Source organism: Centropristis striata, chromosome 16, assembly GCF_030273125.1.
Source record: "Centropristis striata isolate RG_2023a ecotype Rhode Island chromosome 16, C.striata_1.0, whole genome shotgun sequence".
NCBI classification, from domain to species: Eukaryota; Metazoa; Chordata; class Actinopteri; order Perciformes; family Serranidae; genus Centropristis; species Centropristis striata.
Genome location: NC_081532.1, coordinates 1,860,758 through 1,875,610, shown reverse-complemented (window position 1 = coordinate 1,875,610; position 14,853 = coordinate 1,860,758). Strand labels below are relative to the sequence as shown.

The 14,853-nt window shown below is 33.3% G+C and overlaps 1 protein-coding gene across 1 annotated transcript in view; it reads left to right on the top strand.

Annotated features, from left to right (window-relative positions):
- Window positions 1-14,508: 14,508 nt before the first annotated feature.
- The window catches only part of odf3l2a (outer dense fiber of sperm tails 3-like 2a), a 6,269-nt gene continuing 5,924 nt past the window's right edge, over window positions 14,509-14,853 (top strand). Inside the window, exon 1 of the mRNA XM_059353879.1 lies at window positions 14,509-14,557. Within this exon, the coding sequence (XP_059209862.1) occupies window positions 14,509-14,557 (49 nt within the window). The remainder of the gene's footprint in view (window positions 14,558-14,853) is intronic.

Here is a 14,853-nt window from a genome sequence, read left to right as displayed (position 1 = left end):
GGAAAATGCAGGTAATGCAGCAGTACAAGGACAGAAATAACCAGAGAAGTAGAGAAAATAAAAGCACTCAGAGTGCAGATCTCCTGCACAGCGTACTGCTAATCGATCCGGACTCCGCTCAGAAAACAAGCTTTTTAAAAGTTGTTTGCTTGTGGTCGTTTTTTATACATCTGCATGATGTGAATCTTAGTTATTTCGGCATCCTTTTCATCTGGTTATTGCAATTAAATCACAGCGCAAACAGCTTATTTTGTGTACATACCAATGTAGTAGCATGGTAGGAGCAGTTATTCTATAATTATATAAAAACTACAAAATCCAACTCAAAACCAAGCAGTAATTGCACTTGCCACGGTCTGCTTTGGATATATATACTAATTTAAACATAAAAACAGAAATTATAGGTTTATTTGAAAGGGAAATTATTATCTAGATAGCGATGAAGTAAAAAAATGAGATGAAATTATATTAAGACTAAAATATAACTTGTTTTATATATTACATATGTTTTAGTTGTTGTCTGCTTCATTATTTCTCCAAAATTCGTCATATCAACTGAGTTTGTATGATATATGATATGTATGATGTTTAGCGACTTTTCAGGCCCCCTTAGCGACTATTTTTCAAGAAAGCGACTGGACACAAATCCAGCGACTTTTTCTGGTGTTATTGGAGACTTTTGGAGACTCGTTCTTACTCTTTTTAACGAGCCGCGGGACATTCCTCCTGCAGCAGTCTCTCCTAGCTGCAGAGCCGGAGGGGATGTTAACCCCTTAGCATCCAGTCTGCACATTTCTACCGGGCAAACAGTTAGCTCTGTAGCAGTACAGTGTGTATGTGCTACCAGGCTAACAGTTAGCTCTGTAGCAGTACAGTGTGTATGTGCTAACAGGCTAACAGTTAGCTCTGTAGCAGTACAGTATGTATGTGCTAACAGGCTAACAGTTAGCTCTGTAGCAGTACAGTGTGTATGTGCTAACAGGCTAACAGTTAGCTCTGTAGCAGTACAGTGTGTATGTGCTAACAGGCTAACAGTTAGCTCTGTAGCAGTACAGTGTGTATGTGCTAACAGGCTAACAGTTAGCTCTGTAGCAGTACAGTGTGTATGTGCTAACAGGCTAACAGTTAGCTCTGTAGCAATACAGTGTGTATGTGCTAACAGGCTAACAGTTAGCTCTGTAGCAGTACAGTGCTTATGTGCTTACAGGCTAACAGTTAGCTCTGTAGCAGTACAGTGTGTATGTGCTAACAGGCTAACAGTTAGCTCTGTAACAGTACAGTGTGTATGTGCTAACAGGCTAACAGTTAGCTCTGTAGCAGTACAGTGTGTATGTGCTAACAGGCTAACAGTTAGCTCTGTAGCAGTATAGTGTGTATGTGCTAACAGGCTAACAGTTAGCTCTGTAGCAGTAGAGTGTGTATGTGGCCTGAGACTTTCCCGGTGGACACTCTCCCCCCTAAAGGAAACACGGCTCATCGTTCTACCTCTTCAGACTCTCTCTCCTTCTCCATGCACCATGGAAGGAGGTGGATTGCCAGGAATCCAGCCTATCAATCTTTAAAGTGAATCAGATTAATCAAAGTTTGATATGATCCTCCTCATGCCATCAGCTCTTTACTCAACACCTTCACACACAATCAACACACATAATAATGAATCATTTAATTCAAACCGTTCATACTGTCCTCACACACTATTTAAAAGCACTTTTCTCCTAATAGGACTCAACTTAACCCATGTCACTGTTTCTTGACTTCATCTTGTGTTGTATTAACCCTCAAATGTCGTCACTTTGGATTAAATTCCTGCTAAATTACGTTTTATTATTGTAGAATCTAAATGTGGTTACAGATATAAATGTGTTTAGAAACATGGCCAAGTTTAGAATACTTATAACCACAAAGAACATTAGTAAAGTGCACCACAACCAAGTGAATTAACATGATTTTACTTTTTTATACTTTTTGTATTTTTTTTTTGTGTGTTTTTCTTTTTTTTGTAATTTGTGTGTGTTTGTGGTTTTTATGTGTGTGTTCTGGGTGTTTTTATGTTTTTTTGTAATTTTTTTGTGTGTTTTTGTGTGTTTGTGTGTTTTTTATGTGTGTTTTTGGTGGAAAGCAAAAAAGTAAATTTACTACAAGTACTGTACTTAAGTTAAATTTTTGGGTATTTTTGGGGTTTATTCTTAATCTTATATTAGTATATCAAGCAATCAAAATAGCTGTCTTTACAAAAATTAAAACACTTCTTACATAAATGCATCAATAATAATAATCCAATAATATATTTAGAATATATTTAACAATCTGAGTGGGTCCATTATGCGTAACGAGTACTTTTACTTTTGATACTTTAAGTACATTTTGATGCTGATACTTTTGTACTTTTACTTCAGTAAGTTTTGAATGCAGGACTTTTACTTTTAGTGGAGTAATTTCACAGTGTGTATTAGTACTTTTACTGCAGTAAATGATCTTTATACTTCTTCCACCACTGGTTTAAGTTATGTTGGCAAAAAAAAAATGTTTTGAAGAACCTTCCTAGTAGCAGAACATGTAAATAATAAGATGGTGACCACATGGTGGAGCTATCTGCACCTAAATCTAATTAGTTCTGACCAACGTTCAAACAATTTTCCCTGAACTGAGATTGTTCTGCTGCTAAAATCAGGAATGCAAACTGTGCAGAGGACAATATGAAGCTGACATATTTGACTAATCCCTCTGTAATTAATCATTTTGGTCATTTTGTGTCTTTTTTGGTAATTTTGTGGGTTTTTTTGGTCAATTTGTGTCTTGTTTCTGTTCATTTTGTGTCTTTTTATTGGTCATTCTACGTCTTTTTTGGTAATTTTGTGCCTTTTTTGTTTATTTTGTGTCTTTTTATTGGTCAATTTGTGTCTTTTTGTGGTCATTTTGTGTCTTTTTTTTGTCATTTTGTGTCTTTTTTTTGTTCATTTTGTGTCTTTTTTGGTAATTTTGTGTCTTTTTTTGTCAATTTGAATCTTGTTTTTGTTCATTTTGTGTCTTTTTATTGGTCATTATACATCTTTTTGTAATTTTGTGGTTTTTTGGTCAATTTGTGTCTTTTTTGTCAATTTGTGTCTTTTTTTTCTTCATTTTGTGTCTTTTTTTCATTTTGTGTCCTTTTTTGGTCAATTTGTGTCTTCTTTTTGTTCATTTGTTTCTTTTTTTGTTCATTTTGTGTCTCTTTTGGTAATTTTGTGTCTTTTTTGGGTCATTTTGTGTCTTTTATTGGTCATTTTGTGTCTTTTTATTGGTCATTATACGTCTTTTTTGGTAAATTTTGTGTCTTTTTTGTTCATTTTGTGTCTTTTTATTGGTCATTATACATCTTTTTTGGTAATTTTGTGTCTTTTTTGTTCATTTTGTGTCTTTTTTTGTTAATTTTGTGTCTTTTTATTGGTCATTATACGTCTTTTTTGTAATTTTGTGTCTTTTTTTGTTCATTTTGTGTCTTTTTATTGGTCATTATATGTCTTTTTTGTAATTTTGTGTCTTTTTTTGTTCATTTTGTGTCTTTTTATTGGTCATTATACGTCTTTTTTTGGTCATTTTGTGTCTTTATTTGTCCTACATCTTTTTTGGTAATTTTGTGTCTTTTTATTGGTCATTATATGTCTTTTTTGTAATTTTGTGTCTTTTTTTTGTGGTAATTTTGTGTCTTTTTATTGGTCATTATAAGTCTTTTTTGTAATTTTGTGTCTTTTTTTGGTCAATTTGTGTCTTTTTTTTGGTAATTTTGTGTCTTTTTTGGTAATTTTGTGTCTTTTTTTGTTCATTTTGTGTCTTTTTTTTGTTCGTTTTGTGTCTTTTTTTGTTCATTTTGTGTATTTTTATTGGTCATACATCTTTTTTGGTCATTTTATGTCTTTTTTGGTAATTTAAAAAAAAGTTTTGCAGAACCTTCCCAGTAGCAGAACATGTAAATAATAAGATGGTGACCACATGGTGGAGCTATCTGCACCTAAATCTAATTAGTTCTGACCAACTTTCAAACAATTTCCCCTGAACTGAGATTGTTCTGCTGCTGAAATCAGGAATGCAGACTGTGCAGAGGACAATATGAAGCTGCCATCTCTGACTAATCGGTCTGTAATGAGTCCAGGCTGCGTCTCTCAGCCAGTCACAACAACCACTCGTCTCCTGGTTCATTCATCAGGAAACAGAAAACACACCTGGCTGTGTTTCCTGTCAGAGCAGCAGCTTCCTCTGCTGCTGGTGATACAGCAGAGTCTTATTACTGAGGCCACTGGTGGTTAATATTTAACGCTGCGCTGCTCTGAAGGCATTAGTTACCTCAGGGAGAGGATCGCTAGAACAGCAGAGCTACAAGGTGAGTTTATACCTGAGTTATCAACCTGGAAAGAAACAACACTGTCTAAAAACCAGATAAAACAGTAAATCTGAGGGAAATGATCTAGCTGCATGCACAGATAATTTACCTTGACAAGATTTAAAAAGACACAAATTGACCAAATAAAAGACACAAAATTACCAAAAAAGACGTATAATTAACTTTAAATTTAAATTTAATTATACTTCTTTTTTGGTAATTGTGTGTATAAAAAAGACGTGTATTGACCAAAAAAAGACAGAAATTGACCAAAAAAAAGACGTGTAATGACCAATGAAGACACAAAATGACCAAAAAAGATGTAAAATGACCAAAAAAAGACACAAAATGACTAAAAAAAGACACAAAATGAACAACAAATATTTAAAATGATGAAAAAAGACATACAATGACCAAAAAAAGGAAACAAATTGACCAAATAAAGACACAAAATTACCAAAAAGACACAAAATGAACAAAAAAGATTTAAAATCACAAAAAAAGACGTACGATGACCAAAAAAAAGACAAAAATTGACCAAAAAAAGACACAAATTGACCAAATAAAGACACAAAATGACCATAAAAGGATGTAAAAGGACCAATAAAAAAGACACAAATTGACCAAAAAAAGATGTGTAATGACCAATGAAAAGACACAAAATTAACAAAAAAGATGTAAAATGACCCAAAAAAAAGACACAAAATGACCAAAAAAACCCCACAAAATGACCAAAAAAGATTTAAAATGATGAAAAAAGACGTACAATGACCAAAAAAAAGACACAAATTGACCAAAATAAGACGTATAATGACCAAAAACAGATTTAAAATGACCAAAAAATACATAAAACGACCAAAAAAAAAAATTTAAAATGACCCAAAAGACGTAAAATGACCAATAAAAAGACACAAAGATAAATGATCTAACACTTCTAAATCTAAAGTTTTTTTTTTTTTTATCTTGGTCAACATGCTTATTCCTAGATTTAATAATCTTAATTTAATAAATCTTGTCAAGGTAAATTATCTGTCCATGCAGCGAGATCATTTCCCTCAGATTTACTGTTTTAGACCTTTCTGCAGTGAACTGGAGTCTCTGGTGTTAATATTTAACAGGCTGAGCTCTGAAGGTTTTAGTTAGAAGGTGAGTTTCTACCTGAGTTTCTCAGCCTGGAAAGCATCCATCTCTTTCTATTTTATTTATTTTTTATCCTCCTGAGGGTTTTCAGATGCTCCCTGGTGTCTGCTGCCACTCACAGTTACCTTCTCTCTCTGGAATATGGTTTTAGAGTTTTATCAAACTTTTTTTTGGATGCAAACCCCTTTAAAAATCCCCAAATCTTCACAAGAAAACTTTAGAATTCCACTTCTATAGTTTGACTCTAAGATGAATACACAGTCATTGAAAAAAAATCATCAGACCTCCTTGTTTTCTTCGGTTTCTTGTTCATTTTAATGCTTTGGTCAATTTATGTCTTTTTTGTCATTATATGTCTTTTTTGTTCATTGTGTGTCTTTTTATTGGTCATTATACATAATTTTGGGAAATTTTGCATCTTTTTTGTTCATTTTGTGTCTTTTTGTTGGTCATTATACATCATTTGGGGCTTTTTGTGCCTTTTTATTGGTCATTATACATCATTTTGGGCAATTTTGCATCTTTTTTTGGTCAATTTTATGTATTTTTTTTGTCATTATACATCTTTTTTGTTCATTTTGTGTCTTTTTATTGGTCATTATACATAATTTTGGGAAATTTTGCGTCTTTTTTGTTCATTTTGTGTCTTTTTGTTGGTCATTATACATCATTTGGGCAATTTTGCGTCTTTTTTTTGGTCATTTTGTGTCTTTTTATTGGTCATTATACATCATTTGGGGCTTTTTGTGCCTTTTTATTGGTCATTATACGTCATTTTGGGCAATTTTGCGTCTTTTTTTGGTCAATTTTATGTATTTTTTTTGTCATTATACATCTTTTTTGTTCATTTTGTGTCTTTTTATTGGTCATTATACATCATTTTGGGCAATTTTGTGTCTTTTTTTGGTCATTTTGTGTCTTTTTATTGGTCATTATACATCATTTGGGGCTTTTTGGGGCTTTTTTGGTCATTACACATTTTTTATGTTCATTTTGTGTCTTTTTATTTGTCATTATACATCATTGTCATATTTTGTGTCTTTTTTTGGTCAATTTGAGGTCATTACACATCTTTTTTGTTCTTTTTGTGTCTTTTTATTGGTCATTATACGTCTGTTTTGGTGATTTTTTGTCTTTTTGGTCAATTTGTTGGATTTTTTGGTCATTGTACATCTTTTTTGGTAATTTTGTGTATTTTTTTTGTTCATTTTAAATCTTTTTTTGGTCAATTTGTTGTTTTCTTCAATGCATTTTAATGTCTGGTACAACTAAAAGTACATTTGTTCGGACAAATATGATAACAACAAAAATAGCTGACAAGAGTTTAATTAAAGAACTGATATCTAGACATTTAACATGGTTTTATTCATAATAATTTTAGTTATTATTTGGTAATTTTGTTGTTATCATTATATTTGTCCAAACAAATGTACCTTTAGTTGTACCAGACATTAAAATGCATTGAAGAAAACAAGAAAAGAAAAAGGCTGGTCTAATCATAATTTTATATATATATATATATATATATATATATATATATATATATATATATATTACCTTTATTAAAATATATATCAATCACATTTTGCTATACCAGTCTCATTTATGTCCTGTTAGCTCATTAGGAAACTCCAGCATTGTGTTGCAACTTCCAGGTTGAGAAATATAGTTTTTTTTTAGAAGTATACAGACAAAACAAACGATGCAACAGTGTAGAAATATTTCATTACATCACTTTTTGTGCAACTGTTTAAATGACACAATGTGATGAAATCTCTATTTTCTTCTTGAATGAAGTGGAGCAGAAGTGGAAAGTTGTATAGAAAGTTTTTAAAAAAGTACAAGTATTTAAAAATGACACTTTATGTAGAATAAATGTACAAATCTACATCATCAGGGGCTTTATGGACTTCCTGCCACTGAACGCTGCTAAATTTAGTCTTTTTACCTCCGACTGATTTACAGCCAACAGGAGAGAAAAGACAAACATCCCTGGAGGTTTTATTATGTTTACTGATTGTTTTTGTTTGTTTGTTTTCCCTCATTGAAGAACCACTTGGCACGCTGTCACACCACCGCACTACATTTAGCACATGCAGTCATGGAAAAAATGATTATTATAACCAGTGTTTTCTTCAGTTTATTGTTCATTTTAATGCCTGGTACAACTAAAGGTTCATTTGTTTGGACAAATATAATGATAACAACAAAAATAGCTGATAAGAGTTTAATTTAAGAGCTGATATCTAGACATTTAACATGGTTTTATTGTTCATGATTTTGGTTATCATCAAGAAAACCATTGAAAACATCAAAACAATTAATTGTCTTAAATTAGGAGAAAGAGAAAGAAAACAACAACAAAATGACCCAAAAAAGACACAAAATGACTTGTAAGATGTAAAATGACCAAAATACATGTAGAAATTACCATAAAAGACACAAATTGACCAATAAAGACACAAAATGAACAAAAAGGATGTGAAATTACCAAAATAGACATAAAATGACCAAAGACACAAATTGACCAATAAAAAGACACACATTTTCCAAAAAAACCTCTAAAATTACAATAATAGACGTAAAATTACCATAAAAGACACAAATTGACCAATAAAGACACAAAATGAACAAAAAGGATGTGAAATTACCAAAATAGACATAAAATGACCAAAGACACAAATTGACCAATAAAAAGACACACATTTTCCAAAAAAACCTCTAAAATTACAATAATAGACGTAAAATTACCATAAAAGACACAAATTGACCAATAAAGATACAAAATGAACAAAAAAGATGTAAAATGACCAAAAAAAGACAAGTTGACCCAAAAAAAAAAGACACAAAATGATCTAAAAACACATATAATGTCCAATGAAAAGACAATTGATAATTATTTTGGTTATTATGAGTAAAACCATGTTAAATGTCTAGATATCAGCTCTGAATTAAAATCTTAGGAGCTATTTTTGTTGTTATCATTTTAGTCTGGGACTGGGGACATCTTTAGGTGTAAACCAGTATAACAGATACTTACCAAAGTGTCTCTTTGCTCAAGGGAAGACAAAATGCCTCCAGGTGCTAAACTAAGGTTAATCAGCCTGCTAGTGCTTCTTATTCTCCTTCTGAACACAACCACCAAGTGAACCCTCTGCTGCCCTCTAGTACCCTCCAATCACCACGTCCCCACAATGACAGATAAAGAGAATATAATGCATAACCCAACAATACTCACAAGCAAGGTTATTATAGTTAACAACTATCTGGTTTTATGAGTTAATAAACTTATTGGGGCTGAGATGGATCAGACAAAGGAAATAAAGGAACATTTATTGTTACTTTTTTAAAAATCGGGCACCCAACAAATACCCCATGACGAAAAAACTACAACTAATAAAAACTAAACTAAAACTAATAAAAAATTCACAAATTTATGAGAAAAAAGTGACGAATTTACAAGAAAAAAGTGACGAATTTACAAGAAAAAAGAAACAAATTTACAAGAAAGAAGTGACAAATTTACGGGGAAAAATCTCAAATCTATGAGATAAAAGTGACGAATTTACAAGAAAAAAGTGGCGAATTTGCGAAAAAAAGTGTCAAATTTACAAGAAAAAAGTGACAAATTTACGGGGAACAATTTTTCAAATTTACGAGAATAAAGTGACAAATTTACAAGAAAAAACTCACTCTCGCAAACTCACTTCAAAGACTCATTAAAACTAACTGAATTTGAAAACAAAAATTGACAACGAAATTATAACTAATACTAATTAAAAATCCCAAACTATTATAACCTTGCTCACAGTCACAGGTCCAGGATTTTCATTACAGCTACATAGAAATATCCTCCTGCATATTTAATATCAGCAGCATGAGACTGTTAGTTAGAGCAGCTGAGGGTCACCACTCTCTGCAGGTCACAGTAACTTGATGCTTCAGGATTAGATGACAGATGAACTACATTACATGTTACCGACATGATTCTTCTGCACAGCTTGAAGGAGACTTCAAACAACTCTTAACTAAAGGTTATTAACAATAGTTAACAAAACTAAAACAAAACAAAACGATCAAATAAACATTTGTCATTAAGTGAAAATACAGTGAAAGGGTCAAAGTTATGAGACCAAACCGCTAAACATCCTTTTTTATATCTATTTAACGTTATATATAACTTTATTGACACGTTGCCGTGGATACGCATTGTTCTGCTTCTCGGCTCTTGGCTAAGTTACTTGCTAAGCTAACTACTTAGCTAAGTTACTTGCTAAGCTAACTACTTAGCTAACTTCTTGGCTAAGTTACTTGCTAAGCTAACTACTTAGCTAAGTTACTTGCTAAGCTAACTACTTAGCTAACTTCTTGGCTAAGTTACTTGCTAAGGGTGGTGACGACTCGCCTTGTCAGTGACCTGTCAATCAAAGGTAGCCCCGCCCCCAAATCATATGATTCTTTATCTTCTATTTTCTTCTAAATGGGGCCATTATTTACACTATTAACATCAGACTGTCTAAGCTAACTAAGCTAACTTCTTGGCAAAGTTACTTGCTAAGCTAACTACTTAGCTAAGTTACTTGCTAAGCTAACTGCTTAGCTAACTTCTTGGCTAAATTGCTTGCTAAGCTAACTACTTAGCTAACTTCTTGGCTCAATTGCTTGCTAAGCTAACTACTTAGCTAACTTCTTGGCTAAGTTACTTGCTAAGCTAACTACTTAGCTAACTTCTTGGCTAAGTTACTTGCTAAGCTAACTACTTAGCTAACTTCTTGGCTAAGTTACTTGCTAAGCTAACTACTTAGCTAAGTTACTTGCTAAGCTAACTACTTAGCTAACTTCTTGGCTAAGTTACTTGCTAAGCTAACTACTTAGCTAACTTCTTGGCTAAGTTACTTGCTAAGCTAACTACTTAGCTAAGTTACTTGCTAAGCTAACCACTTAGCTAACTTCTTGGCTAAGTTACTTGCTAAGGGTGGTGACGGCTCGCCTTGTCAGTGACCTGTCAATCAAAGGTAGCCCCGCCACAAATCATACGATTCTTTATCTTCTATTTTCTTCTAAATGGGGCCATTATTAGAACTATTAACATCAGATTGTCTTGAAGAAGATTTTTTACTAGCGATTGAGACCATAGTTGTTATAAAAATTTGTATTAATCTGGGGTTTTTCCAACGTTTTAATCATACTAAGCAAATGTGATCCTGTCTGCTGTATGTAGAGGCACTGGCTTTGGGTTACATCAGACCAGTGCTTCTGCAAAAGGCTGGCAGGCTAGATGAGGTTAACTATATGTTAAGACAGGGATTCCCAAAGTGTGGTGCGAGGACCCCCAGGGGTGCACGAGCTGCTGCTAGGGGGTGCGCGAGATGAAAAATGTAATGGCGGTCTGATAATGACACAATTAAAACATTTTTCCCCCACACAATAAAGACGTGTTATTAATTAATTGATAAATACAGGCTATTCAATTTTGTGTCATTTATTGTTCATTTTTGCATCTATTTTGGTCATTTCTGCATCTATTTTTTGGTTGTTTGGTAATTTTTATATGTATTTTTGGTCAATTTGTGTCTATTTTGAAAATTTTGTGTCATCTTTGGTCATTTTTGCATCTATTTTGGTCATTTCTGCATCTATTTTTTGGTTGTTTGGTAATTTTTATATGTATTTTTGGTCAATTTGTGTCTATTTTGATAATTTTATGTCATCTTTGGTCATTTTTGCATCTATTTTGGTCATTTCTGCATCTATTTTTTGGTTGTTTGGTAATTTTTATATGTATTTTTGGTCAATTTGTGTCTATTTTGATAATTTTATGTCATCTTTGGTCATTTTTGCATCTATTTTGGTCATTTCTGCATCTATTTTTTGGTTGTTTGGTAATTTTTATATGTATTTTTGGTCAATTTGTGTCTATTTTGATAATTTTGTGTCATCTTTGGTCATTTTTGCATCTATTTTTGGTTCTTATATTTTGGTTCTTCTTGGATCTTATAATGAAGCGTAGAAGAAGTTATCTTCTTGTTCTTGTATCATTTTTCCAACCTGTGTTATGATGACGGGGTTGTTTAGCTCCACGCTCGTTTAAATTTGCTGCAATTTTTGTTCAACGCAGCTCAAAATATTATAACATTTTCCCAACTGATCTGCTTTCTGCCTCTGATCCTGAGCCTGTCATCATCCTCCACCTTTAATATGGCTATAAAAACTCTTATTGCATTTTGTTTTTTTTGAAGGTGTGGGGGATTGGGGGTGCATCAACCCAGTTTGGACGTAGAAGGGGGTGCGCGGCTAAAAAAGTTTGGGAACAGCTGTGTTAAGATAAAGGGAAGTACACATGACTGGGGGAGTCAGACGTATTTCTGCTGACCGGACCTTTGACTTTGGGGAACTGAGAATAACAGCATCTGTGTCAGACAGTCAGCTAGACGTTGGGAACCTCCACTATAGGAGCCATATAAGCCAACAGTTTTGACTTTCATATGAGCCTTTTCCTCTGTAACCGTACTCGCTGTGTTGCATGATTTAAACGCTCCTCTTGTACAAGACTTTAATTAAATTCAACTTAAACTTTGATACTTTGAATCCAACTGTCTTTATTGAAGGGTCACTCTGAAAAATTCTTATAAGCTTATAGCTTAGCTTGCTAAGCTAACTTAGCTAACTTCTTGGCTAAGTATTTAGCTAAGTAGCTTGCTAAGCTAACTACCTAGCTAACTTCTTGGCTAAATTGCTTGCTAAGCTAACTACTTAGCTAAAACTTATTGGGGCTGAGATGGATCAGACAAAGGAAATAAAGGAAACATTTATTGTGACCTTATTGAATCTGGCACCCAACAAATACCCCATTACAAAACAACTACAACTAATAAAAACGAAACTAAAACAAATTTTTTAAAAATCACAATTAATGAGAAAAAAGTGACGAATTTCCAAGAAAAAAGTGACAATTTAACGAGAAAATAGTGACGAATTTACAAGAAAAAAGTGACAAATTTACAAGAATAAAGTGACAAATTAACGAGAAAAAAGTGACGAATTTACGAGAAAAAAGTGACAAATTTACGAGAAAAAAGTGACGAATTTACAGTTTTGACTATCATATGAGCCTTTTCCTCTGTAACCGTACTCGCTGTGTTGCATGATTTAAACGCTCCTCTTGTGCAAGACTTTAATTAAATTCAACTTAAACTTTGATACTTTGAATCCAACTGTCTTTATTGAAGGGTCACTCTGAAAAATTCTTATAACAATAGTGTTGTCCTAAAAAACATTTCTGAGGAAATAAATCAAGTGAGAAGTTTTTTCATTTGTATTGAAATGAATGGACCCAAATGCTTCATCATCATACATCGTAATTTTTTGTTTTCCTTTATTCATTTTTTAATAAAATCCCTTTTTGTGTCACTACTCTTCTAATGCACAACAAGCTAAGTAGCTTGCTAAGCTAACTTAGCTAACTTCTTGGCTAAGTATTTAGCTAAGTAGCTTGCTAAGCTAACTACTTAGCTAACTTCTTGGCTAAATTGCTTGCTAAGCTAACTACTTAGCTAACTTCTTGGCTAAATTGCTTGCTAAGCTAACTACTTAGCTAACTTCTTGGCTCAGTTGCTTCCTAAGCTAACTACTTAGCTAACTTCTTAGCTAAGTTACTTGCTAAGCTAACTACTTAGCTAACTTCTTGGCTAAGTTACTTGCTAAGCTAACTACTTAGCTAACTTCTTGGCTAAGTTACTTGCTGAGCTAACTACTTAGCTAACTTCTTGGCTAAGTTACTTGCTGAGCTAACTACTTAGTTAACTTCTTGGCTAAATTTCTTGCTAAGCTAACTACTTAGCTAACTTCTTGGCTAAGTTGCTTGCTAAGCTAACTACTTAGCTAACTTCTTGGCTAAATTGCTTGCTAAGCTAACTACTTAGCTAACTTCTTGGCTAAGTTACTTGCTAAGCTAACTACTTAGCTAACTTCTTGGCTAAGTTACTTGCTAAGCTAACTACTAAGCTAACTTCTTGGCTAAGTTATTTGCTAAGCTAACTACTTAGCTAACTTCTTGGCTAAGTTACTTGCTAAGCTAACTACTTAGCTAACTTCTTGGCTAAGTTACTTGCTGAGCTAACTACTTAGCTAACTTCTTGGCTAAGTTACTTGCTGAGCTAACTACTTAGCTAACTTCTTGGCTAAGTTACTTGCTAAGCTAACTACTTAGCTAACTTCTTGGCTAAATTGCTTGCTAAGCTAACTACTTAGCTAACTTCTTGGCTAAGTATTTAGCTAAGTAGCTACTTAGCCAAGTATTTAGCTATGTAATTAACAAAAACTTTCTTTCTTCATAAAGTATGAGAAGCAAAATGGAAAAAATGATCTGTTGTTATCAAAACAAGATATTTAAAGAATATTTGGAATATTCAATCATAAAATAAGTTGATATCAAAAGATAGAGCACAGAAACACACAACAGCATTAAAAAAACATAATATAGTGATTAAATAAAGTTATTAAATAAGATGGGGAATGAATGAGGGTCATTTTAGACCATGTGGGGTCAGTATGTTGTGCATGAAAGAGTTAAAATGGACAGTGAGTGAGAATTAAACTGAATTTGAAAACAAAAATTCACAACAAAATTAAAACTTAAACTAATGAAAAATCCCAAACTATTCTAACCTTGGTGTGTTCCCTGCATGACTAGCTTTAACAGATGTCTTGGTCAACTGTTTTGGTCCCGGTTGTGAAAACATTTTGTCCTGAGGGGACCTCTGGGGGAGAAGGAGGTGGAGGAGGAGAGTAGGTTTGGGCGTATACCAGGACCTGGGTCTAGATAGGGTTTCCTTCACCTCATGGTCATCTATAATTCAGCCCAGGAGGCCCAGGATCACCTGGAGGGAGACGCACAGACAGGAAGTGTCTGAAGGGACAGAAGAGCCAAAGAGGAAGAGAAGAAGAAGAAGAAGAAGAAGAAGAAGAAGAAGAAGAAAGGAAGAAGAAGAAGAAGAAGAAGCTGGCAGAGAATGCAGGAGGTGGTGAAGAAACGGCCGATAATCTCTGCTAGAGAAAGAGGTCAGTTTAACAAGTGTGTGTGTGTGTGTGTGTGTGTGTGTGTGTGTGTGTGTGTGTGTGTGTGTGTGTGTGTGTGTGTTCTTGTATTTTGTACATAGTGAGGACCGGAACTCGTTTTCAACCAACAGAGTGAGGACATTTTTGTAAAGTGAGGACATTAACTTTGTTTTAAGGGTTAAAGGTTACATGATAATGATAATTAACTGAAACTGTATTATGTGGTTACTAAACTAACTAAAATTATAGTGAAAATGTCAACTTTTTTCATACATAATGAAGATGGATCAGACAAAGGA